Source organism: Pocillopora verrucosa, chromosome 3 (genome assembly GCF_036669915.1).
Source record: "Pocillopora verrucosa isolate sample1 chromosome 3, ASM3666991v2, whole genome shotgun sequence".
Lineage (NCBI taxonomy): Eukaryota > Metazoa > Cnidaria > Anthozoa > Scleractinia > Pocilloporidae > Pocillopora > Pocillopora verrucosa.
The window spans coordinates 15,168,312-15,191,943 of NC_089314.1; the positions used below are offsets into that span (position 1 = coordinate 15,168,312).

General features: G+C 37.1%; 2 protein-coding genes across 3 annotated transcripts; both read right to left on the reverse strand.

The window, feature by feature from the left end:
- Positions 1–86: 86 nt before the first annotated feature.
- On the reverse strand, positions 87–2,350 carry LOC131771787 (ketohexokinase). The gene has a single exon (XM_059087653.2). The coding sequence runs from the start codon at positions 2,332–2,334 to the stop codon at positions 1,345–1,347; it is 990 nt and encodes a 329-aa protein (XP_058943636.2). The 5' UTR covers positions 2,335–2,350; the 3' UTR covers positions 87–1,344.
- Positions 2,351–3,747: 1,397 nt separating this feature from the next.
- LOC131771802 (DNA repair-scaffolding protein) lies at positions 3,748–22,129 on the reverse strand. Of its 2 annotated transcripts, XR_010716980.1 has the most exons (29): positions 21,998–22,129; positions 20,932–20,987; positions 20,613–20,667; positions 19,572–19,633; positions 19,308–19,411; positions 18,789–18,828; positions 18,209–18,404; positions 17,515–17,657; positions 17,021–17,071; positions 16,403–16,605; positions 15,156–15,256; positions 14,567–14,768; positions 14,179–14,294; positions 13,853–13,917; positions 13,488–13,756; positions 13,079–13,150; positions 12,875–12,955; positions 12,215–12,295; positions 11,594–11,693; positions 10,771–10,897; positions 9,049–9,393; positions 8,631–8,710; positions 8,315–8,450; positions 7,823–7,916; positions 7,629–7,743; positions 7,103–7,159; positions 6,606–6,748; positions 5,463–6,123; positions 3,748–5,088 (listed from the first exon to the last, which is right to left on the reverse strand). XR_010716980.1 is itself a non-coding variant. In XM_059087670.2 (28 exons), exons 2-27 carry the CDS (start codon positions 20,959–20,961, stop codon positions 6,617–6,619), a joined length of 3,057 nt encoding a protein of 1,018 aa, XP_058943653.2. In that variant the 5' UTR covers positions 20,962–20,987; positions 21,998–22,129; the 3' UTR covers positions 5,231–6,123; positions 6,606–6,616. The 2 variants fall into 2 exon arrangements, 1 of the variants encoding a protein (XP_058943653.2); XM_059087670.2 differs by lacking the exon at positions 3,748–5,088 and having other exon boundaries at positions 5,231–6,123.
- Between the last annotated feature and the right edge of the window lie 1,503 nt (positions 22,130–23,632).

A 23,632-nucleotide genomic window follows, 5' to 3' on the forward strand; every position in this document is an offset into this window, starting at 1 on the left:
GGAAATGAAAGGAAGGTTTATGTAATTAATGGTTAATCCCCTAAAATGCAAGTTACTTAGGACAGCTAGGGAAACAATAAATCACCGTTTAATCAAGGACGCTATTAATTCTGTTCACATTTGCCTGATTTTTATTCCAGAAGTTGATGTAATTTATGGTATGTCTCAATTTGCCATGGCCTTGAAAGATTTGTGGTTTGCACAAATCAGATGTCTAAAGCAACCTCATAAATACCCTTGCAATTCTGTCATAAATGTGATTTCTCCTATTGTGCTGTTTCACTGTACACTAATGGAATATTTGATATGTTACATAGTTAAAAAGTTTGTTTGAGTGAGGATTTTTTAAGTCACAAGTGAACCAGCACCCTTGTTAGCAAGGTTTGAGAGGTTCCTGGTGAAGTTGGTGATAAAATGTAACCACCAAACATAGGTGTCTATTTACAATTCTGTTTACAAACAAATTCAGTCTGTTGATTTGTTCTCCAAAAATGAACTGTTAAGAATTATTGCACAATTTCCTTTTTAGTACCAGGATCTGTATCAAGTGGACACAGGAGCAATCCCATAGTTGCCCACATAACTAAGGTTTCACTAATAAATCAATGAAACCTAGCAAGTAGCAAGATGGGCATGAGCTAAAGGCATGGGGCAAAAGAGCAAAGAAAATTATGAGCAAGGGGGAGGGAAGATGAGCTGCATTCAGTTATACATCAATAAAAGCTATTGATGTGAACAGATTGGCCAGAGCTTACTGCTAATTTAGTGATCAGATCAAATCAAGTAAAATTGGAGCTGCCTTCAAAAGAGGTTTATTTTTTTCCCCATAGCTGTCATAATCAGAGTGCAAGATTGTCCATAATTATATGATTAAAAAATAAGGAAAAAAAAGATTCTTCAGAGACCTTCAAATTGGAAATACTTTTTGTCACAGGGAATGCAAAAGTAATTTGCACATTTCTTTGATGTGACAGCGTTAAACATTCTTCTCAAGTGGAAAAAAAATTGTGTTCTTTTATTTTGCTAAACAGAAGGTTATGATGACTGTTTGTTACATGACAGGTCATGACCTTTGTTGCCCTGATGGAGACTTTCTAAGGCTTTTGGTAAAATAGCTACACTCACCAACAAGCTTTTTCTTTCCTTCATTTCTCATCCACCTGCTTCTTATGAAATTTGCTCCCTTTTTCCCTCTGCCTTTACATAACTCTTTCTAAGCTCACACCTTGCACTACTCCCACTAGGCACTTGAGAAAAAGGAGACTGCTTCCCAGGCTAAATAGTACCTTACACATTATTGTACCTATCACAACTTCCTTCTCTCTCAAATGTGTTCCACCATTGTTACCTTAGGTTATTGCTCACTAGTCCCTTCATGTAAGTCTCCCAACAATGATGGCTCGCCACAGCTTTAGCCAAGCCATCGTATCCTTGGATACCACATTTAACACCTGCCAGGAAACAAGCAAAATCTAATGTGTCTTGAAGAGTCAATCCTCCATGCAAACCACAAATGACTCCAGCATTGAATGTGTCCCCTGCTCCCAGAGTATCAATTATTACTTTTGGGGGGTAGGCATTACTGTGTTTTATCTCACCATCAGGACCAATTCCATCCGCACCTCCCTCTCCCCATGCGCAAATCAACACGGCACCAGATTTGACTTTGTTGTAAATGGATTTGACTGCTTCAGCAGACGAAGAGAAACCGCGAAATCGAGCAAACTCTTTGCTTATGAATACTACATCGGCTTTGTTAAGTAAAAGAAGATGAGATTCTCTAGGTTTCTCCAATTCCAAAGATACAGAAATCTTTTCGTTGCACGACTGAGTCGCATTAAATTCCTCGATCTTATCAATCATTTGCACAATAGCTTCCTCGTTTTTCCTTCCTTCGAAGTGAATCCACCTGTAGTTTGTCAAGTTAAGTTTCACACAATCTGCAACTTCAAGTTCCGGGAGATTGTTTCTGGAGTGCACAATGGTTCTACTACCACTGTTCAGGCTCAACACGACAGAAGATGTTGGCGTTCCACAATTTTTGTGGAAAACGCAGTTTTCATAGCGTATTTTTCGCTCTCTGATCTGTTTACAAAGAAAATCAGCCTGTGGTCCACACGACATGGTCCCAAACAGTTCGCAATCAATTCCCAGTTCTCCCAGCACAGTTGAGGTGTTACATGCGTTACCACCAGTTTGCCATATTTGTGATATTGCCCTGACGTCTTCATCCTCATTTGGATACCGTTCACACGTGTTCACAATATCAAGAGCGGCAAGACCGACACATAAAATACGTCCACAAAAAGATTCGGTCTTTACCTCGGCAGCCATGATGGTTACGGCATACATGACGTAGCCACTGGATTTTCGACGCAGACTGAACGGTGGGATATGGGTGGGGTGAGGGCCGGCGGTAAACCCGTCAAGATAGACAGATCCACGCGATAAAAGTTAACATAAAGAAGAAAAGAAAAGGGAAGTACGACACTGTCGTGTAATGCATACATGTAATGCATACTCAGTTTATTTGGGATCTATGAAGGAAGGAAGGATCTCGTATTTCAAAAGCTACCTGAGTACTTGTGACATGAGTGAATGTAAAAATGATAAAGTCTAGTCTGAAAATAATCAGGTTTGTTTCACCATCAATATAGGTTTGTATAGAGAGGCGTATAGATAAGACAACAGCACGCTTTTGACGCACCTGAAAATAGACGCAAATAATATAGCACTTTTATTAATCCTTGAACGCTCGGGGTTTCGAAAACCAGGTCAATGGAAGTTTTCATCTTTCCAGTTAGTCTGCGATATTGAACCCGTGAATAAAACGAATCATTTTCACTTCCCCGATACTTTTTCTTCACCCTCTGCAGGCGCTCTCAGGGTGATGACATATTCCATAAACTTATTCCGAAATTTTTCAATTTTACTTTGTTGTGTTATTGCTGACACTAGACTTTGTTAGGACTCAGGTTCAATAGATGCTAAAGAGCTACACAAACGTGTATGGATAAAAAATTTTGACCAGTTACACTGAAATTCAACAGTTAATCTAGATTCAAGAGCTTTCGCCGCTATCACAAGTCGTAAACTTTGTGCTAACCCGGTTTCAAACCTCTACCAATAGGTAATTTGGTCAAACGCTAACTGCTAAAACCAATGGTGAACTTCTACCTTTACAAGTATGAGTAAGTGACAGATTCGTGCGACCAGGATAGTCCTTGTCTCCAGGTGCAATCCGTTATCTTTTACCCAGTTCAATAAACATACATGCAGCACAGACTAGACTTTTGTGTGACTGAAGTCATTTCCCTTAGGCAAATGTAATGTGTAGCAAACTGAAATTTAAACACAAATATCTCTCCGTCCTCACGAGTTTCAAACATGATACAAAACATTTCATTCCCGCACGGGAGCGTGAGTTATTGCTATTAAATCAGATATTAAAAAGCTGTCATACTTTTGCAAAATCTATTGCTTTCTTTCGTAGTGACTTCACAAGAGTTAATTGTAGGAAACTAGGAGAAGTGTAATTAGTATGAACCTCTAATGCAAACATTGATTATACTGAATAACTCATCTTGTCGGCGAATTGTGCTGAATGAAGAGCGAGTCAACGTTAGAGACTATAATTTACAAACACTTTTAGGAGTGTTGCGGCTATTCAGGTAACCTCCGAAAACATACTGCTTTATGCATAACAAATAAACAACCACAACCTCACGATTGGTCTATTGTTCTTTAAACACAAAGCAATCGAGATCACATCAGACCTCTTATCCTCATCTGAATGAATTATTTCACAAACAGAACGTAAAATTTACAATTAAATAAATCAACAAAGAAATATAAATTATCCCGTCTCAACAGTGAATGGGTTCTAGTACTAAGAACAAAAAACACAGTCGTTTGCAAGTCGCTCTGAACGCCGATGAATTTCGTTAATGTCAGTTTATGCTTAATTGGGGAGCAACGTTTCATCTTCTCTTTACTGAATAGACCCTCTTGTGTAAAGAAGGACACGCAATTCTGTTAGATCTAATAAATGAATCCCTTTTAATTTACATCTCGCGAATACTGAGTGAGATAAGAGGATACTTGGTCATTACAACCCAAATCGCAACTTGACGTTATAAATTCACATTACAGAATGGTCTGATAGTTGGCTTCAGTTACGAAATACCAACGTACCAGTTACATGCATGCATTACGTATTTTTAGTTCTCAGTTCGTTTGCGAATAAAAGAGCGTTTGAAAAATGACGAGGAGGCCTCACTTGTTAACACTTGCTAAATATCTTAGACTGTTATGTACCATTCACGCAGTGGATATGAAAAAAGAGTACGGTGCTCTGAATAGATATTGATATGAATTGACGTGGAGAACGTTACAACGCAACTGAAATCCAGGTAGAGTATTTAATGTTGGTGTTTTAAAGGAGTTTCTTGTTGCTGAAGAAACCGGCGCATGCCAAATACAATGATTTGAATAGTTTAATCCTCGTTTGAAGAAGTTTTTGAGCGCTAAAGTGCAAGCAGCCTTAGAAGAATAATTAAACGCACGCACTTCTTACAAAGAAAAATTGTTACCGATGAAGAGTTATCCAAGTTTCATACAAGAATACGCCTAATTCATACACCAAACATGAAAGTGGTGCCCAGCTATAAAGGGTACAGTTATACATACACTACTTAGTATCGTCACGGGCAGGTAACATAACAGCAGGGTGAGCATAAAGACCTCCTTTCTCCCGGCTCTGAACAACTTGAATTTCTACTTAGAAGCCTCATCCTCTCGTTGTTTCCATTTCGTTTTGAAATACGGGGTCCTGGTTATAATTAACAACTATTGACCGAAGTGGAGGCGGTTAGTGATATACGTTTCTGTAGCGCGAAGAATTAAGGAGTATTTTTAACGTCTCTTATAACCGTGATGCTAGTTAATTGAAGGTAATCCCCTCTAGAAATTCATCGTTTTCTTGACAGTTCGCCTACCCGAAGAAGCAAGGGAGAGGCTGTGAGAGCCGTGCCCAAGAACACTGACCATACCAAAGGTGGAACCCGGACCTCTCAGACGTGGCGTAACCTGATGGAGACCATTAGGTATTAGTATTATAACTGTCTAGTCAGTCTCATGTTTTAACCCATTCTTCCTTCACGGGTGCCATCCACCGACCTACCAACTGTATCATTAGTGAGGTTCATTAATTGACAAATCACAGCAGATCTAGCTTCGAACAGTTGTCTTTTCAACAATTTTTGTCTCAACTTGCATATCAAACAATGACACTTTAACACCAACACAAAATAAATCCTTGAACTGGAACAAAACCACTAACTCGACTTATTTTCTTTATACATTTGAAAGGTTCTTAGTCCTAGGGCTCGACGTTAAATAATTATTCTTAAGAATTCATTGGTCAAAATAGATTGTATAACAATTGTTTTTCATGTGTATACCAGTTTTAATAAGGGAACGGTTCAAAGGTGTCCTTGCCAGTTTTCTGAGGACTGTTCACCAAAGCCTCGTACAGTTTGGTTTCTCTGTCTCTGTAATCTGGCTCAATATCTTCCAGCTCGCTCGAGTCACAAGATCCCACGCATTTTCTACCATCAATTCTTTGCTGTGGTATGTCGTCAGATAAAATATCTACGAGCTGCAATAAAACCTCGCACATTCGTGCTCTAAGGTATTGGTACACAGAAGACGGTGAGGACTGTATGTACTTATAATAAGTTTGGATACGGCAAATGGTGTAGAAGCAGATGTGGTATAATATATGACATGACGATACAAATACAAACATTACTAAACAACAATTGAGAAGAAATCCGAAAAATAATGAGAACGACATCACCAGGAGTGCCATTGCAGAACAGAAAAGTAACACTGAAGGAGCCATAACAAAAAACGAGAAGAGAAGAAACGGAGACAGAATCACACAGCCAACGATTCCAAGTGGTGCAATGAGAATGACGTGTTTCTGCAAACATATGTTGCTCTGCTTGATCTTCCTCATGGTGTTACCGCGTTGAAGCAGTCTTTGTCCTTGTTCATTGAGGATGTGAAGTTTTTGACGTAAGGTATTGACTGTAATATTCATGATGTCCTTTATGCTCCCTAAACCATGGAAAAAAAGAAGGAAAAAGAAAACTTTAATCAATTACATATTGTACTTGTACTGATGAGAAGAAGTTACCTCGATTTATATTTACCTAACATTTCACTGGTTTCACCATCATTTTAAAAAAATTATTTTTCCTGTTTATTTTGCTCCGGTTTTTTCAATGCAGTATGTCGTCAGTAATTCGGACGTCACAAACAGCTTTCAATAATGGGAGTCGCGCGCAATCAGCTTCTCGATTAACGTGACCTGAATTGCTAGCCATTTTTATTGTTCAAATACTTTTCACAGGAAAGGTTAGTTGATGTGTGAAAACTTTTGAGAGTCAAGTAAAGTTCCATCATTGACGATAATGCGCCAATTACATAACTTGCTGTCAAGTTAAAGAAACATTTACCTTTCTCTAGTCATTCTGAAAAACATAAAAAGATGATTCCTGTCTTATTTAAACATGGGTATCATATCAAAAAACACGCACCTCAGTTTGAGTTACTGGATCTGTATCTCTTCCAAAGTAAAGCTGTCCTTTGCAAGGCTGCCATGTTGTTGTTTGGAAAGATCTGTGACGTAACAATTCATTGGTCCAAGCTGTTTGCCTAATATAGTATCAACATCATATCCCTGAGGAGACAACGAAAAGGTGACTCACATAAGATGAATTCATCTGAAATTACGATTCAGAGGTTATGCTTTAACGAAACAAGTGCTGCGTTTTCCAACAATTACGATTCGAGTGTACATTCGAACAGAGAAATTTACATTTTTTGATGATCTTTTGTTATGACTCCATTTTGAGGTCAAAACAATGCAGTACTGACCGCCAAGTGAAACACGTATTTCATCTCAAAAAGGAGCTATAAGGTCACCTTGGTATATTCGTTTGTGGCGGAAGACAAGATTTTACCGACAGGATGCGCTGCCAATAGGCTAACGTGGGCGGACTGAATAACTACAGCATAAGATCAACCCTCCTACCTGATCACTGTTTTGATAGGACACTGGTAACAGTTTATCAATTGTACTCTGATGGAGCTGAAACCAAACATGATCAAATGTTATTACGTGTACTAACTCTACTCTCAGTTTATAACTTTTAGTAAAATGAAATTTGTACTAAATACTGAGCTGAATAAAAGGAGGATCGCAAGAGGGATGAATATTTTCAAGATAAATATTCACTCATTTTGAAGATGGTTACCAGGAAACCGTGCGAGAGGGGAGGGGAGGGGAGGGGAGGGGAGGGAGGGGGAGTTAACCTGCAATGGACTGGACTCACGTTTGTCTCCGCTTGCTTGAAAAACGTTAAAATTAAACAAGCAAATAGAAGAGTCGCAGGTACCGCAGGTTAGCTATAGACAATATGTTAGCTTCCTTCTACAGAAAGTACGATCAGTTACGGAGGGATGGCCCCTTGTCCCGTAAGTCGACTTAACATTTACTCTTCCGTGGGGAAACGTGAAGATAAAGGAATCTATTAACACAGAGAGAGTATCGATCTCACCTTTATTTTGACTTGAGCATCTTTAGCACGCTTGACTTTAACAAACACTGCAAGGTATGTTCTGGTTTGAGGTGATTCCACGGTACAGTTACAAGATGAACAGGAAAACTGCGAACTGCAAGATAAACAAGGTTAATGTCATATTCTTGATGCTGATAGTTCAGCCCAGTGAAGACAACAATGAAAATACTCACTTAGATTCACGTTTAACTGTGATATCCGGATTTCCACAAGTATCACAGACCAACCAACAACAAGCTGTTTCTTCGTCCACCCCGATGACAACACCTGTAAAAAAGATGTCTGTTGGGTTGAAACCTCCAAAATATTGGCAGCCTCGGTTACGCCACTGGTCAGCCAACCTACTAATCAGTTAGTCGGTCAGTCAGCCTACCAACTAGTAAGTCAGCCTACCAGTCAGTCAGTTGGTCAGTTAGTCGGTTAGCCAACTAGTCAGTCAGTGAGCTAATCATTCATTCATTCAGCTAGTGAGTTACCCAGCCAACAATTCAGTCAGTGAGCTGGTCATTCAGTCAGTCAGTCAGTTTGTCAGTCACCCCAGCCAACCAGCAAGTCCGTTAATCGGTCAGTAAGTTAGGTCAGTTAGGCAGCCAGAAAATGTATAAGTCTGCACCCAGGATAACTGTTTATAATTTTGTGATCACAAATCAAAAGGAAAGACAAACCTTCCACGCGAAAAATGAAACCGAGCAAGGAATGAACTGTTAGGTCAGGGAGACAAACTGGTAGGTCAGGGAGACAAACTGGTTTCAAGGTATAAAGACTGTCCAGAACCTCCTCCGGTATACACTCTACATAGAACTACAAAAAGTAAACAAAAACCTGCGTTGATATATCAACTCAAACGGAGCGAAATTAACAGGATGAGGTGGAAAAAATTATGTTTTAATTACACAGAAGAACATCATTGACAAAGCCACTGACATAATGCTCTTTGTTCAAATGCTCACAACCACTCACAATTCACCTCCCAAGGCTTACCGAGCTTTTGACCCCCGCAGTGGAATGAGGAACAACTTTTCTGATCACAGAATACGAATCAGCAAATAGCTGGTGGGATTCTGTAACACAACAACACTAATATAAGTGTGACTCAAAATTTATTTGTTGACAACTATTCACGAGTATATGTCTTAGCATCAATCTGTTCATAGCCAGTGATCAATAACCGCATTTTCTCACAGCTTACATCACAATGTTCGCGAAAAGATTAACTATAATTTATTAAACTTAAATCATCACATCACCGAGTTCTGATGATGACCTAGCAAATATACAAAAACCAATCTTAGTATAGGATCGAAGGACAGCAAAAGAACCCGTTCCAAAATCTTGGGTGAATATGTTTTCTGTTTTATCAATGTTGTCAGATCAGTTGTATACCGTACCGCACACGCACCTTGAGCTTTCAAAAGCAAATGCTTGGCAGAAAGGTTCATTCCACAACTCGTGGGCACAGCTCTCAGCTCTGAAGGCAACACCTGGGAACTTTTTCCTGTAATTTTCAGATATGGAAGGAATCCGTCAAAGCTTCCCACAGACTTTGTTACGTATTGTAAGGAGGCGTCAGTAACAAACAACTCGAAAGAAAAAGAATGATCGTTGCTATCCGTAGTGGATGATCCAGTTGAACGGCAATGCAACAGCTTGCATAATGTGCTGACTCGTTGTGGTTCATTGACTGTGTCCGGAACCTGAAGGAAATCCTTTAATGCCTTGACAGCCTGAGGTTTGTAGAGCGAACCTGAAAAGAACAACTTGCTCAGTAACACGGTGACCTAGTGGAACCCGATGCAAAGAAGCCATCTGTATAAAAAACTACCGTACAAAAAAGTTTCTGTTTTTTCAACTCTTTTTCTTTATCCGCTATAATCGTCTCCATCCTTGGGCACCTTGTTTATTTTGGGGTATATTCTTCTCATGTTGGAGCATATTTATCTTTACAAAGAAATTCTCACTGGTTTTCTAAACTTTGACAGTCAGAGAATGGTCGGGAACCTGGCCGGGTCACCGTGCTGTGTTCTTGGGCAAGACTCATACATATATATTGAGATAGGAAAAATTCAAAGAGACTATACTTTCATCCCTACAAGCCTGTTTCGTGATTACTCACTCATCAGGGGATTTTATTGTTAAGAATATTCGTAACCATCGTTTATGTACTTTACAAATTTGCATAATAGGCGTGGCGGTAAATTTCAACGCTTTGTTCATTTGTTACGCAGTAACACTTTGTTTCTGTGGCGGCATGAGGACACGAGTTCATTACGTTTATTGACTGATGATAATTCAGGTCGGGGGATGATAAGTAATTTTTCTTTGAAGCAGAGGTTGTATCTTTTGCTCGCGCTGCTGTAGGGTGATCTTGATGAAAGAATACGCCACGAAATAAAGTGGTCAATGCTATTTTCTTAAAGTCCAGAGATGTTTGCTGAGTTCGGTATAGTTTCTGTGTTTTGTGTGTGGGAATGATGTGGTGTGGTTTCTGTATGTAGTCTTGAAGTCGTTTTCTGTATGTGCGATGTATGTTTCAGTGGTGCTGTTGTACTTCCGTGTGATGGTGGCTTGGTAGATTAGTGATGATTGGAGGCGGTTTCCATTAGGAGGGCATGTGTTCTTCTGTCGGCAGTTGCAAGTTTTGGTGTCTTTTGTGTTGGTGTTATTTGCGGTGTCATCGATGTGTTTGGATGAATTTAAAATGCGTTTGTTGAAGTTGTCGATGATCTGTTTAGTGTTATTCATGCAGTTGTAACTGATCTTGATTGTGTTACGATTAAAGATTTTTCTAAGTTTGCTGTCTTTCGGGAAGAGCTTATCTACTATTAACAGAACTTTTCTGTCTGACGAGCGCTTAGGCGCGAAACTCAGAGTAACAGAGAATCGATGCGTCCTCTTTAATTCTTTAACTTATGTACACTTAGCTCTGCTACCACAGCATTGCGCACTTTATGCCAAGGTAGACTCTACCCACATTCATTTATATGTGTGTGCATATATATATATCAGGGAAACCAGACGAAATGCTCGGACTTCGGACTAACCTTCTGAACCTCGTGAACAAGTTCACTATAATATCCAATGTAGTAGTATTCAGTTTAGCCATATGTCATACATAACCCACCCAGTGTCCTCCTACTGTCACCACAATCATCCGTCTCCTGGCAGAGCATTGCTCGACTTGATTCTTGGACTGTTAATACGTAACAGAAGTCTGGCGCACAGTTGGAGAGGGTTTCTTGACTCTTACTCTAACATTAGAAACGAGAAAAAGAAATAATTTCGAGAGGTATGCATAGCAGCCACAGCCGATTGCTAAGCGATTGTTTAGTGTACTGAAAAAGAGTTGCCGACAACAATGAAGGATGTTACAATTATCTAGAGTTGAGAACGATGTTTGTCAATAGAATAAGAAAGATGGTAAATTTTGGGCTCAGTTAAGAAATAGAGAGGGATGTATTTCATCAAACATGACGCTACCAACATTTCTGATCCTAGTAGTATCCAGAACGCGTATCGCATATGAACCAAGTGGTGGCCTTGTTCACCATGGAGTGGCTAAGTGGTAAAGCATCACAGTGTGGAATACGAATTTCTGAGGTTGGATTCCTCGTGGGGACTCAGAATTTTTCTTCGTCCCACGCTTGTGACAAGACGAAAAACATCCTTCTCCTATTTCCTCACCGAGCTCAAAATTCATCTTCTTTCTTATGCTATTTACCTAGAGTTAGTGGGTGGGAGGTCATTAACAGGATCACGCAAACAATTGTTTGTCAGTGGTATGCTTTTCGAAGAGCAAAACTTGAAAGCACATCGATTGGTTTGGCCATTAATACTGGTATTCGCTGTAAGACTATATAAGCAATCATCAGTTGTGATGAATCAGTTGTTATTCGTGATGGAGTTTCAGCAAAACTGATAAAAGAAGGGTTTATTAATTGTATTACCTCCCGGGTCACAGTCTGTCTGCTTTTATCCACTTGCTTAGCTGTGTTGTCATCATTTGAATACCATAGTGACTGTATAACACTGAAAAGTCCAGGTGATCTATGAAATTGGTAGTTTTTTTTTAATTGAAGTGTTTATCGACCACATGTGACATTAGGAAGCATAGGAATAAACCAAAAAGCGAAACTCAGAGCCTGCATAACGGGTGCTTAGAAAACCGCTCAGCGTGCGGGAGAAAGAGGAAAAGAAAAAGTGGTGCCAACATTCATATAATGTGCGCTAAATAGTGTACGGTGCATCAAAATTTCACGATGGTACTTCCTTCACAGGTTACATAACAGAAAACACAGGTCATATAACAGAACACACACACAGACAACGCTAGAAATAATGTTAATATTCAGAGAATGACGTTGACTGCTTATAGTCGACGTATTTAGACATACAAGTGTCACTGTGAATGATGTGGTACAAGTAAATTCTTGCTTTACATCTTAAATGATTTTCCTTCGTTTTTGGTTACTGTGATAGATGACACCGAGTTTAAGGCAAAGGAAAATATCATCTGACCTACGAATTTAACTGAAATTCAATATGTTGATGGTGTATTGTAAATTCACCTTGTTCTGTTGGTTCTCTTTCGTACTTTCATATTTGAAAAGATAAATACTTGGTTTTCTCCGTTAGTGATGCAAGACTTCCTGAGGAGAAGGAAGATCAATCTCATGTGATGGCTTATCCATATCGTCGATGAACAATAAAAGAAGTAAGTTTCTGTTTCCAGTTTTAAACTCTCTCAACTATGACGCATTACTTTTTACATCTAGTTCTTTGACAAAAGCAGGAAAATGTGTGCTTTATAACCGAACCTCAGAATATAATTCCGTAATAATGTCACCGCTAATTATTCGCATACCATGTGCATACAGTGTAAGGTTTCATTTTGCAACAAGTGTTTGTGGCCACTCATAAGCCTGAGTTCTCGTTGTCTGCTAGTGTTTTTAAAGCCCAAAAAGTTAACTTTCTATCTGAATATGTGGGACTCTCGTTTCTCGTCGGTTTAATTAATCAGAAGACCCAGGGAGAGAAAATTCATTTCTAAGTAGGCTCAACGACATAGCAGTAAGAAAAATATATAACGTAAACCTAGAGGAAAGAAGTGACCTACAGAGGATAAAAATTAAACGAGACATTGTTTATCAGGTCAGGTTGCTGTAGCAAGTGACATTACAAAGGTTATCTAAATCAGTCTGAGAATATCTATCACATTACTAACTGACCAGTCAGTGGAGTCTTGAAAGCGTGGAGGAACTTGTACTTCAGCAAACATTCCGTGAACGTCTTGGACTAGGAGATTCCAGCTAGTAAAACAGAAAATAATTCAAGAACCGTACAGAATACACCAAAAGTATGTATGCATTCATAAGATTTAGTTGCATGTAAGGAGTTTTCATGCACAATTCTGAGGAAATCAGTTTACTCACCATAATTCTTTATCAGCAATCTCTTTCATTGATTGGGCCTGTGATCGTAGTTGTTGATTCAACAAGGAGAAGCTGGATCGATCAATAAACAAGAAGAAAAATAAACTGGTTCGCATAATGTGCATCGTTTTCTCTCCTGATCACCCACGTGTTTCCTGGGCATTTTACACGTAATTGACAATTCGAATATTCTGTTACCCTCCTTTTTCCCTCTAACAAAAGTTTGGTCAACTAGCCAGAATGACTCTCATGTTGCATTCTATTCCTTTCCCATTGAATCTTGTCTGATATTGTCTGCCAACACTTATATTTCATTCCCCGTTTTCTTGCAGTTTATATCATAACTTCTGCTTGAGTTAATTATATTTCCATGTAATACAGGCTAGCATTTCATTCCTTCAATTTCTACCTCCATGTTTCTTTGTTTTCCTTTGTGAGCTGGGCTTTCATGTAATACACTCTCTGAACCAAACACTGAAAAGTGGCAAGCACTCCACTGCAGCCTCCACTGGATTCTACTGCATTAAGTATTGATGTGTCCACTTTGCTTCCTCTTTTGCTTTCTGACCTGATTGGTTGTGCAAGCTGGGCAGTATATAATTTTGACACTGCTGTTGTATTCTGTTTGGTATCTTCACCATGAATATCGTCAAACAGTAACTTTAAAGGAGTTAAATTCTATGAGGTAAAATAGAAACAAAACTTTGGACTACACCTACGAGTTTGAAAAAATCATGAAAAGGAAAACAAGGTTAAGAAAAAGTATCTGATTACTTTTTTCGGTGATTGATGAAGATGCAATGAAGTTGATTCACAGATAAGTGGAATACATAAGCCACCTGAATAACAAAGACCAAAACAAATATGTCACTTTGATGATGCTTAGATGCTAATTAAGTTTGATGGAAACAATCATCTGTTTGAATGTCTAAGATATCTGTAGTGCAAGTCAAGGAGAACTAATTTCCATTATTTATCTGACACATTCACAAGTTTTTCTCCTATAAAATAATCTTTTTAAAATTCTAAATGGCACATGAAATCCGGGACATATTGTATTATTACTTACTACATTAAAGAATGACAGAAAAAGGTATAACCTTTGAGTGACTTGAAACTCTTAGCATGCAACTGTTGTGTGGGTACAGAGTGTTGCTTGCAGAAGTATGTACCAAGTAGAACAGGCCATGGACACTCTGTTATATCCAATCTCTGCCTGCAAATTCACAAAATATATGATCTCACCAGACCATTATCAAAATGAAGGTTGTTACTGTTTGTTTATGCAGATACCTGCTTCTCTTAGGTAAGGAGGCAACTATTTAAAGGATGAAATTCTCCACACAATTCCCAACTAATATATGCCCCTTCAGATAAATACCATCAATGACACTCATTTGATATCTTAGTTAAAAAGGTGTACACTACAGAGCTAGTAACCTCTAATTACAACTGAAGTTACAACATAATCTAAATTGCTCAACATACCATGGAGGATAAATGTTTACAGTAGCTCCAACAATCAAGGCAAACTGTTTCCAAGTATCACATGGGAATAGGACAAACAGAAACTTCTGTGGGAGACTTATTTCATGACTGCACAACAAACACTGTGTCAGATGAATTGAGCCCTGAAGCTGGTCAGACATGATCTGGACAACTAAACATCTATCCATTTGAGAGGAATTAGCTACAACAAATATGAGAAAATATCAACATCATCTTGGAGAAGTTTGTAACACCCATCTATGTACCCTTCCAAAGTGCTTATTATTATCAATCTAATATTGGAATGGTATCATGGCACTTTCAGGCTAGGGGCACATTTATCCTTAACACAGAAGAATAATTGTCCAAATCCTCTGGTAGAATTTATGTTGAGCAGCATGCTAAATTATGAAAAACAATTCTTCAAGACTTTAAATCATCAAATATATCAAGTATCAATAATCTGTTATTCTGTCCCACATTAATTCAGCACTGGAATTTGGTCTATCCCCGATGTGTAACTAAATGCACAGACTCAACTTAAAGGAGAACTTCAAGAGAGTTTGAATGTAAACATTGTCATGCTTACTTCTCTGGCTCTGTTCTAATTCTGTGAATCTGTGATTCCAGAATGCCTTCTCTGAACTTTCTCGAGAAATGATATGCTGCAAATGCTGTGCCAAACCAGACCTGAAGCACACATTGATCATAAAATATAACTAAGTATAGAAATGCAAAGACAGATTGCTTCACACAAGAATTGATTTTTGAGTTAGTTACAACCTGCATTTTATCATTTTGTATTTTAACTGCATCATCCAACACCACTAAAAAAATAGTGAGAGTGAATTTTCCATGCACTCTTCCATGTTTTGACTTTTTCTATGAATAAAACTCACTTTTAGCTACCTTGGAATTAATCCATTTGCATGTTAATGCCTTGAAAACAACCTGCATTTCATCAGGTATTTCACACACAGAGGGCAAAGTCCCAATAGGCAACAACCAATCAAGGAGCCCTCTTTGAAATATTATCCTTTTCTCTTGCTCAGTGTATCTTTTCTTATACAAGATCACAACATGTCTTTGGTAAGGGCCTATTGGAGATACCACAGTTTCAGTTTGCTTTTTGCAGTAAAATTACATGGAATTATATTTTTGAGGCAACTAACTGCAACCTAATAATTTTGATTTTCTTTCTGTTAGAGGAACAGCTGTAAGGGTAGTCTCTTTTGCAACCGTTACTTGGTCTCGTCACACAATGGCTCTCTCCAATGGGGAATAGACAAGACCTAACAACAGCTGTGAAGGAGACTACAGTTAGCATGGGACCGATACATTTTATTTCTGCTCAGAAGTACAATGTATTTAGACAATAGAGACAACAGACCACAAAATAATGGTACCTATGTGAGTTTAGATAAATTGTTTTTTTGCTTTCTCTTGAAGTGAAGTAATGTGATATTTTTGTTCTTCTGAAAGTTATGAAAACATTAGGAACACAAAGTGTCCCATCTCAACCTACCCGGCTAAAAAAAATAACTCTTGCATGCTACACATGCCTATATTTACATCACAAGGAACCAACTTCCGCTGTAACAAACATCCAGACAAAAAAAACACAAGTGCATTGAGGTATATTGAATAAATGTCTTGCATTGGCAGATTTTGTCTTAGAGACTTTTTCATTGATTTAGAAAATCTGTGAATCTCTAAGTTTTGACTTTGTAGATGTAGTTTTCTAGAGAGTTTCTTTTGCATAATTATGAGAAATATCTACTGATATTTATCCATAATTCATCTCTTTATTCCCCATTTAGATTTTCAAGTATTTACCTGGAAAATTTTCTTTTCTTTTTGGCAGAATCACATACATTCAGATAAACACTCCTCCCTTCTGGAGACTTCTCCACTTCACTCCTATGAGGGGAGTTTTGTTGAACTTTTTTAAGCCACTCACTGGCAGTCTTAGGAGTCCCAGCAACAACAGGGCTAACAGGGGTGAGGGTGGGGGTAGTTATGTCAGCTGATAAAGACTCCTGTGAAACAAAATGTACATTATTTTATCCTTAAATGTTTAATTTCCAGATCAAGGGTGGCAAGTTGTTTAATTTATTGTAAACAGTAAATGTTAAATCTCCAGTTAACATTTGACTGAAAATAATACGAATGTTTCTAGTGCACAAACATGGCACAAGTTTTTTAACTACATGCAACACAAAAAAAATTTCACTCATTCAGAGAAAAGGGATAAAAAAATGGTACTTAGACTTCCTGAAGTAATATTTGTTTATTCTTCAGTTCATAGGTAAGGGATCATTGGTCCTTTTTATCTAACACCAAAGAGACAATGAAGCTAACTGATGAACATTACAAAAAGATTCTCCTTTTAATAGGAGGAGGTCTGAGGAGCATTTTAAGACTAACTCATCGTTAAAGTAAAACAAGATAGACCTGTGAACTCCCTTGATCTGTTTCATAATCACTTATGGCTTCATCCTTGGCCTACAAAATGAAAAACAACACCAGCATATTAATAATGATATCAATAATACAATGATCACTGATGCCAAATTATTGTGAATGAGGTCTACCTCTCTACTAAAAGTCATACATGTATTGTACTAAATTGTAGCTGTACTCAAGAACACTAATTCATCTTGAGCATTGCAGAATTGTGAAATAATCACATGTATGTTTTGAATGGGAAAAATTTTGGCAAGTCTCAGGAATTGCACAGCTCTATAGGTGTAAACAAGCCGGACTAATTTGTGGGAAATACATACTTTTTCTCCTCAAAGAATCCCGAAATCCTCTAGAATTTAACTTCTGTTTAAGATCATAATCAGGTACATCAAGAGATACTAAACACCTATCAACTCCCTCTACCACAATTGACTTCAAATGTATCACATAACTGCTATGTAAAACTGAACTGCAGTACTTACAGGCATGTTCCCTGTAGATTGGATGCTGTTATATATCCTTGATTTCATTACATTTTCCAGTTTTGTCTCATTTCTAGGAAATTTTGCTTTGGGGTCACAATTTTCAATTTCTGGTCCATTGCTAAAACCTTTACAAGGTAATTCTATGGATTCAAAACAGCAGGTGAAAATGATTATTCAGATGAGTTCAAAGCCACTGTTGGATATACTGTAACAGTATTATTGTGGATAATTTGAGTACTGTGACCTATATAGAGCATCAACCATTTATTTTTTTGATTGAATTTTAAACCTCACACATTTGTTAAAATTTGTACTAAAATATAATTATAAAGTGTCTCTTTGTAATTATATAAGCACACAACTCATAAAAAGAAAAATCTGAGTAGTATATATCCTTTCATGCACAACTCAGAATTTTAATCCAAAAAATCCAAGTTGTCTAATTCCTGAATGCACAATTCAACTTTGTTCTGCAATTATCCAGTAGTTTGCTTTTCTAATAGACCACTCAGAATTATAATACAAAAATTGGAGTTTTTAAAATTCCTAATTGTCCATTACAAAAAATGATCAACTCAGATTTTTTTTGCAGTAAAAATCAGAGTTGTGTATTTCCAAGTTGGACCCCTTAAAGTTTGAAGTGGTTTTTAAACTCTATAATCTTAATATTGATTTCTTTATTTCACATTACCTTCTTCATCACTTGCACACCAGAATATTTCATCCTCAGTGGGTGTGTTTGAACACTGTAGCAGCTCATGAGCTCCATCAGGTATGAAGTCACTGTGTTTATAATCTCCTCCATCCCTTCTGTTTGGTGTGGGGTCAGCATAACTCAAGTCCTGACCACCTGATGTTGAAACTCTTTTCTCTGTGAGAGCTTTCCACTGTGAAAAGAAAAAAAACCAATAGCTATCACATGTGAGTGGTGCACTATTTTTTGTACAGATAGTGAAGTGTATTGCATCACATAGCTTTACCATTGTAAGGACATTTCATATCACTCAATTGCGCTTTAAATATACTATCTTGATCATTGACTAAAGGAAAATTTAATTAGAGAAATGAAAGGAGTTCCCTGACCAACGAATATTCAACAGATGGTATTCATCAATGTTTGGCATTAGATCCATGGTAACATAGAAACTCAAATTAAACTTTGCAAATTGTGTTAAGTGTTGGTTCTATTTAGTGAGATAACACTTGTGATACATAACAAGGGCAACTAATTAAAAATTAGATATAAATTAGAGTACAGTACATATTCTTACATCAGAATACTTTCTCTTGATAGAAGGTTTACCTAGCTTCCTGGGAGAAAACAAATGCAGGTGTTAGACAATAATCCTTGGATCAAGAAGAATCCTGATTGTCACAGGCACCTTTATGACATACTTATATTAAGGCTAATGTGTATACTGGGACAATACACAGGACTTATAGCATAATTTTATTCTTTGGTGTGATGCTGAAAAGCATTACCTAATGACTGTATCACATGTACATGCATAAAGTACCACCCAGATATAGGTTAACCGCACATATGCATTTACATGCACAGACACAGGTCGATAGATGTGTATATAATAATATGCTATTCATGCATATATATCATATATACATGCACGTCTGATGTGTCTTTGTTATTCAATGCTATAAGTTTCCTTAAAGTTTGTGTTACATTGCTATGTGAAAGAAAAGACCTGTAGATCTGAAGAAGCAAAAAGTTGACAATGGAAAATTTACTTATTGTACCTCTGGAAAAAGCTGAGGATCATGAAAATTATTACCTTGATAAGCACAAAGTGGAATCTGAGTCAGAATCTAAATGCACATCATCATCTTCTTCATCAGTGGAAAAGCCCTCAATCACAGTGACATTTTCAGGGTTAGACTACAAAAAAATTCCATTATATATGATTTTAGAGAGACTTCATGAACTGGGAGAGTCTCACACAAGTAAGTATGAAAAAAATTAGAGAAATTTTGTTCATATTCCTGGCTATCACATTGCAAACATAAATGCAACAATGAAACCTGCCAAATACACTTACCACATAAGAAATTGAGTCACTGCTTGTTTGTCGTCTCTTCCATGTCAATGATTTTTGCCAGTCTGAGAATTTAATGTCAAGTAAATTAATTAATTCAGTAGAAGTTAGAATAATATATGAAGATCCACAAAATGTCTTATTAAAGTTCTTACTGATTTTACAAGAATGTGAATTAAAACTTCAAAATTTATATAAAACAATTTGCAGAGTAGGTACAGTGCACCTACAACTGTATCATATGACACTTTTGATGGTTTAAGAGCTGGACAGCTTTCAGTTTGAGTAAATAACTCAGTTTCAGGACAGCTGAGAGGGCAAAATGTAGATCTTTTTGGATGGAAAATCTTAAGTCATGCCTACTCTCATTTCATTTCACAATGTTCACATGTGAAAAAGTAAACCACTTAGAGTGTTTCCTTCTAGGGGTCAAGAGTATAGTACATTAGGTAAGTGTTGGACAGCAAGAAAAAAAAGTGTTTTTCTTTCAGTTTGAGTAAATAACTCAGTTTCAGGACAGCTGAGAGGGCAAAATGTAGATCTTTTTGGATGGAAAATCTTAAGTCATGCCTACTCTCATTTCATTTCACAATGTTCACATGTGAAAAAGTAAACCACTTAGAGTGTTTCCTTCTAGGGGTCAAGAGTATAGTACATTAGGTAAGTGTTGGACAGCAAGAAAAAAAAGTGTTAACATGAACTACCTAATAACCTACCTTGATACCTATTGGACAGCAAAATTTTCCCCCAACAAATTCAAGTCATATTTGCTTAATCAAGCAAAACAAAAACTACCAAAACACAGAGATCACACTATAACCTGTCTTTAATTTTAAGTAAATCTTGTTTAATTTCTGTGATATTGGGTACAGTTACATAATTTATGATTATAATCAGTCACAAGTAAAACAAAATATAATTTGACCCCAGGATAAAACCAAACAAGGCCATCAAATCAAATTATATAACAATTATAATAATAATTATTACATCTTAATGCAGGGTGTGTACATAGTACACAAAACCACTTTGCTTCACACTCACCAACACTTGACGCAGGCCTCTTTTTCCTAATGTTTCCACTATTTCTGGAAAATCTCTGTTTAAATTCATTGGAAAAAATACATAAATTAAGGACTTCCCAGATTATCCTCAGATAATTTTGATAAAAAATGACCTCAAATTTGACTGCTACTTCTATGATGTATCTCCTTTACATACAATTTTACATACAATTTTACATACAATTTTACATACAATTTTACATTCCTGTAAACAACTCACTTTCGTTCTTTTGAGCAATTTTATAAAGAAAAAGATCTTATTATTGACTTAAGTTTTAAATCCTATAACAATGGGCAACCTTAAACTCTTCAAAATTGTTCCAAGACATCACCACCAAATTTCTTGGTCAGGGCCCTGGTTGAAAAAGAAAGCAATCCAAGAGTTATCTAATTTATTAAAGTTTTGACAAATTATATGTATAATAATGTACATGAAAAAAATATGCACTTCTGATTGGTTGAAAACAAGTGCTTTCTCTTGTAAGACAAGTGCAAATTACAAATAGCATACACTTTCAAAATTTCATCTGTCTTGACTTTCTGTGACATCTTTTCATGTACATTATTAAACAAGTCATGACATGATTTCTCTTGCAATTTGGCGTATAAAGCACTGGAAAATTTTTCAAAAACTACAAATTACAGTTTCCCTATGGGTTTGTGCAATTTTTTTGTCTCGTGTTCAATCATGCGCATTAACACCGAATTGCACTTAAAATCATGTTAATGCCTATACAAAACCTTCAAGTTCTTAGATTAATTAATAATATACTGCAGTTCCAAAGCAAACAAACCTTGACAGAAAAGTAAACAAACAAATAGAACAAGACACAGCACTTCTAGTCAACTTTAAGAATTTTAGATTTTGTATTGTTATTGCGATTCAAGTTTAATAGTTATATTATTATAATTTTAAGAAAATAGAAAACTTGAAAGCCCAAAGAATTATTTTTCTGTCATGTCATGAGTTTAACTTGCGTGCTCAATATATTTCCAGTAACAATTGTAAATGTAAAATAACTTATTGTCGGTATTGCGAATAAAAGGTATTTTCGCCTAAGGAACTACCATTGTAATATATCCCTAAGTACCTGCTCCAGTGATCCATCAGTCTGTGTGTTCTAACAACAATGATAAGATTTTAAAACCGAGCACACTTGATAATTCCAATCCACTTAAATGCTATAGGAATATTTCTCAATCTGGTTTGGAGCTCGAATAACTCATCCCCGAGTATGAATTGGAGCTGGCAGACAAGGAGTGACTCTCGAACTGGCTTAAGGACCGAGTAACTCCTCCACGCTTTTGTTCTGACTGTATTTTGTTTAGCATGTGGAATGCCCAGCATAACAGTGAAAAAGTTACCTTGAGGTACTTGCAGCCATATTTTTCCATTGATTATCTCTTTCGCTCGATAAATCCACACCAAGAAGTCTTCGCTATTTCTAACAGTTGGACAGTATTTGCCGGAAGGCCTTATGTCCGCCATGTTTGTTGTTACCGCCAGAGAACTGGGACTAAATGTCATCTTCACGCCTTAATTTCGGTCTCGGTGAGGGGCATGACGCACCAACGGTCTGATAGGCCAGGTAAAACAAACCTTAGATTCTGTTCAGAAATATGCAATAACTTTCATTTCTTAGCTTAGAAACTCAAGAATAAAGAAAAAAATGGTAAGCATTTTTCTTGCAAATTTACTTGTTAAGGTTTCCTCTGAGGGTCAATGCTAAAAGTTGACCATAGATCGCTAGCGAGTAAGTAAAAGTGGTGGGAATGGGAAGTTAATGTTTCAGGTTGAGAGGGGGATTAATCTAACAAATGAAGTTCTATTGATGCGTCTGGAGTGGAATAGAACTAGCGAGGCTGACGCATATTGAAGGTAGCTAAATTCGTGGAGGACATATTTTCTCATTTTAGTTTCAGAGGCTTTGTCTGATTTCTATTCATCGGGTTAACAAAAGAACCTTAGATTATACATATTCCGGTTGTAAGACGCTTTTATTCCCATGCCATTTATTAATAGCTTTAGTTTCAGCCTCGATTCATACGATACAGATGCATGCAGCTACATGATAGCGCCATGAATATCATGCAGAACGTCACAGTTGGGGTATAAAGATGGGTGTACTCGTCAAACAAATAATTAAGCTTATAAAACTGTTTTGATGTGGTCGGATGTCATCAATCAAATTATGGAGGTGAAAAGTGAATAGTGCATTGTCTTCCTCTTACACTTGAATACTGATGAACTTTGTAAGAGCACGAAACTGTTCCTGAGCTGCACTACACTCCTGGAAGTTAACATTTTACCTGAGGTCGCAGTGGAGTTTGCTTTCTCAGTATTACTGAGACTTTTAAATTGTTAAATGCGATATGTCAGCTTTAATGGGTTCTTTTTCACGTCAAAATGGGAACAAATGCTCTTTTAAGGTTCTTCTGTGGTTTTAGATGAGCCGGAAATAATTTTCAAAACGGAAAGCACTGATTATTTATGAGATTTGTTATTACTGGATTACTTGTTAAACAAGATTAAACTGAAAAACTTGGTGCGAAACATATAACAACTTTGGGTCCAATAAATACTTTTTTCGGATTGTGAGGTGATAATAATGCGTTCTTACAAATGCATAAATTACCAAGAAGGTCTTAGAATAACCCATGCGTCTGCCCAGGTTCTTCCATTGGCAGAATCTCATTAACCGATCACCAATAAAACTAACTTACAATCCATCGCTATAAGTCAATATTAATCTCCTACTGTATCTTTATACTGTTTCGTATTCTTTTATTGCAGATTGCATCTTGTCACCATCTTTGGTCGATAGGAACAAATCTTGGTTGTCATTTAGTATTCGTGAGCGGCGCTGTCCAACGAAAATTTGAAATTTTTTTGTTTTCTTTAATCTTAAAATCATATAAAGCATGCATCGGCAGAAAGGAAACACTCTAAGAACTTCTGTCGTCAGAAGTCTAATTAAATTATACTTGATTCTTCGGATA

Bases quoted from the DNA above. Each gene is read 5' to 3' on its own strand.
- LOC131771787 (XM_059087653.2), bottom strand. From the start codon at position 2,334: ATGGCTGCCGAGGTAAAGACCGAATCTTTTTGTGGACGTATTTTATGT.
- LOC131771802 (XM_059087670.2), bottom strand. From the start codon at position 20,961: ATGTCTTGGAACAATTTTGAAGAGTTTAAG. The intron at 14,769-15,155 runs GTAAGCATGACA...TATTTGTTGTAG, and splicing joins ATTAGAACAGAGCCAGAGAA to CTAATTCCTCTCAAATGGAT. The intron at 6,749-7,102 runs GTAGGAGGGTTG...TTGTCTCCTCAG, and splicing joins CCTATCAAAACAGTGATCAG to GGATATGATGTTGATACTAT.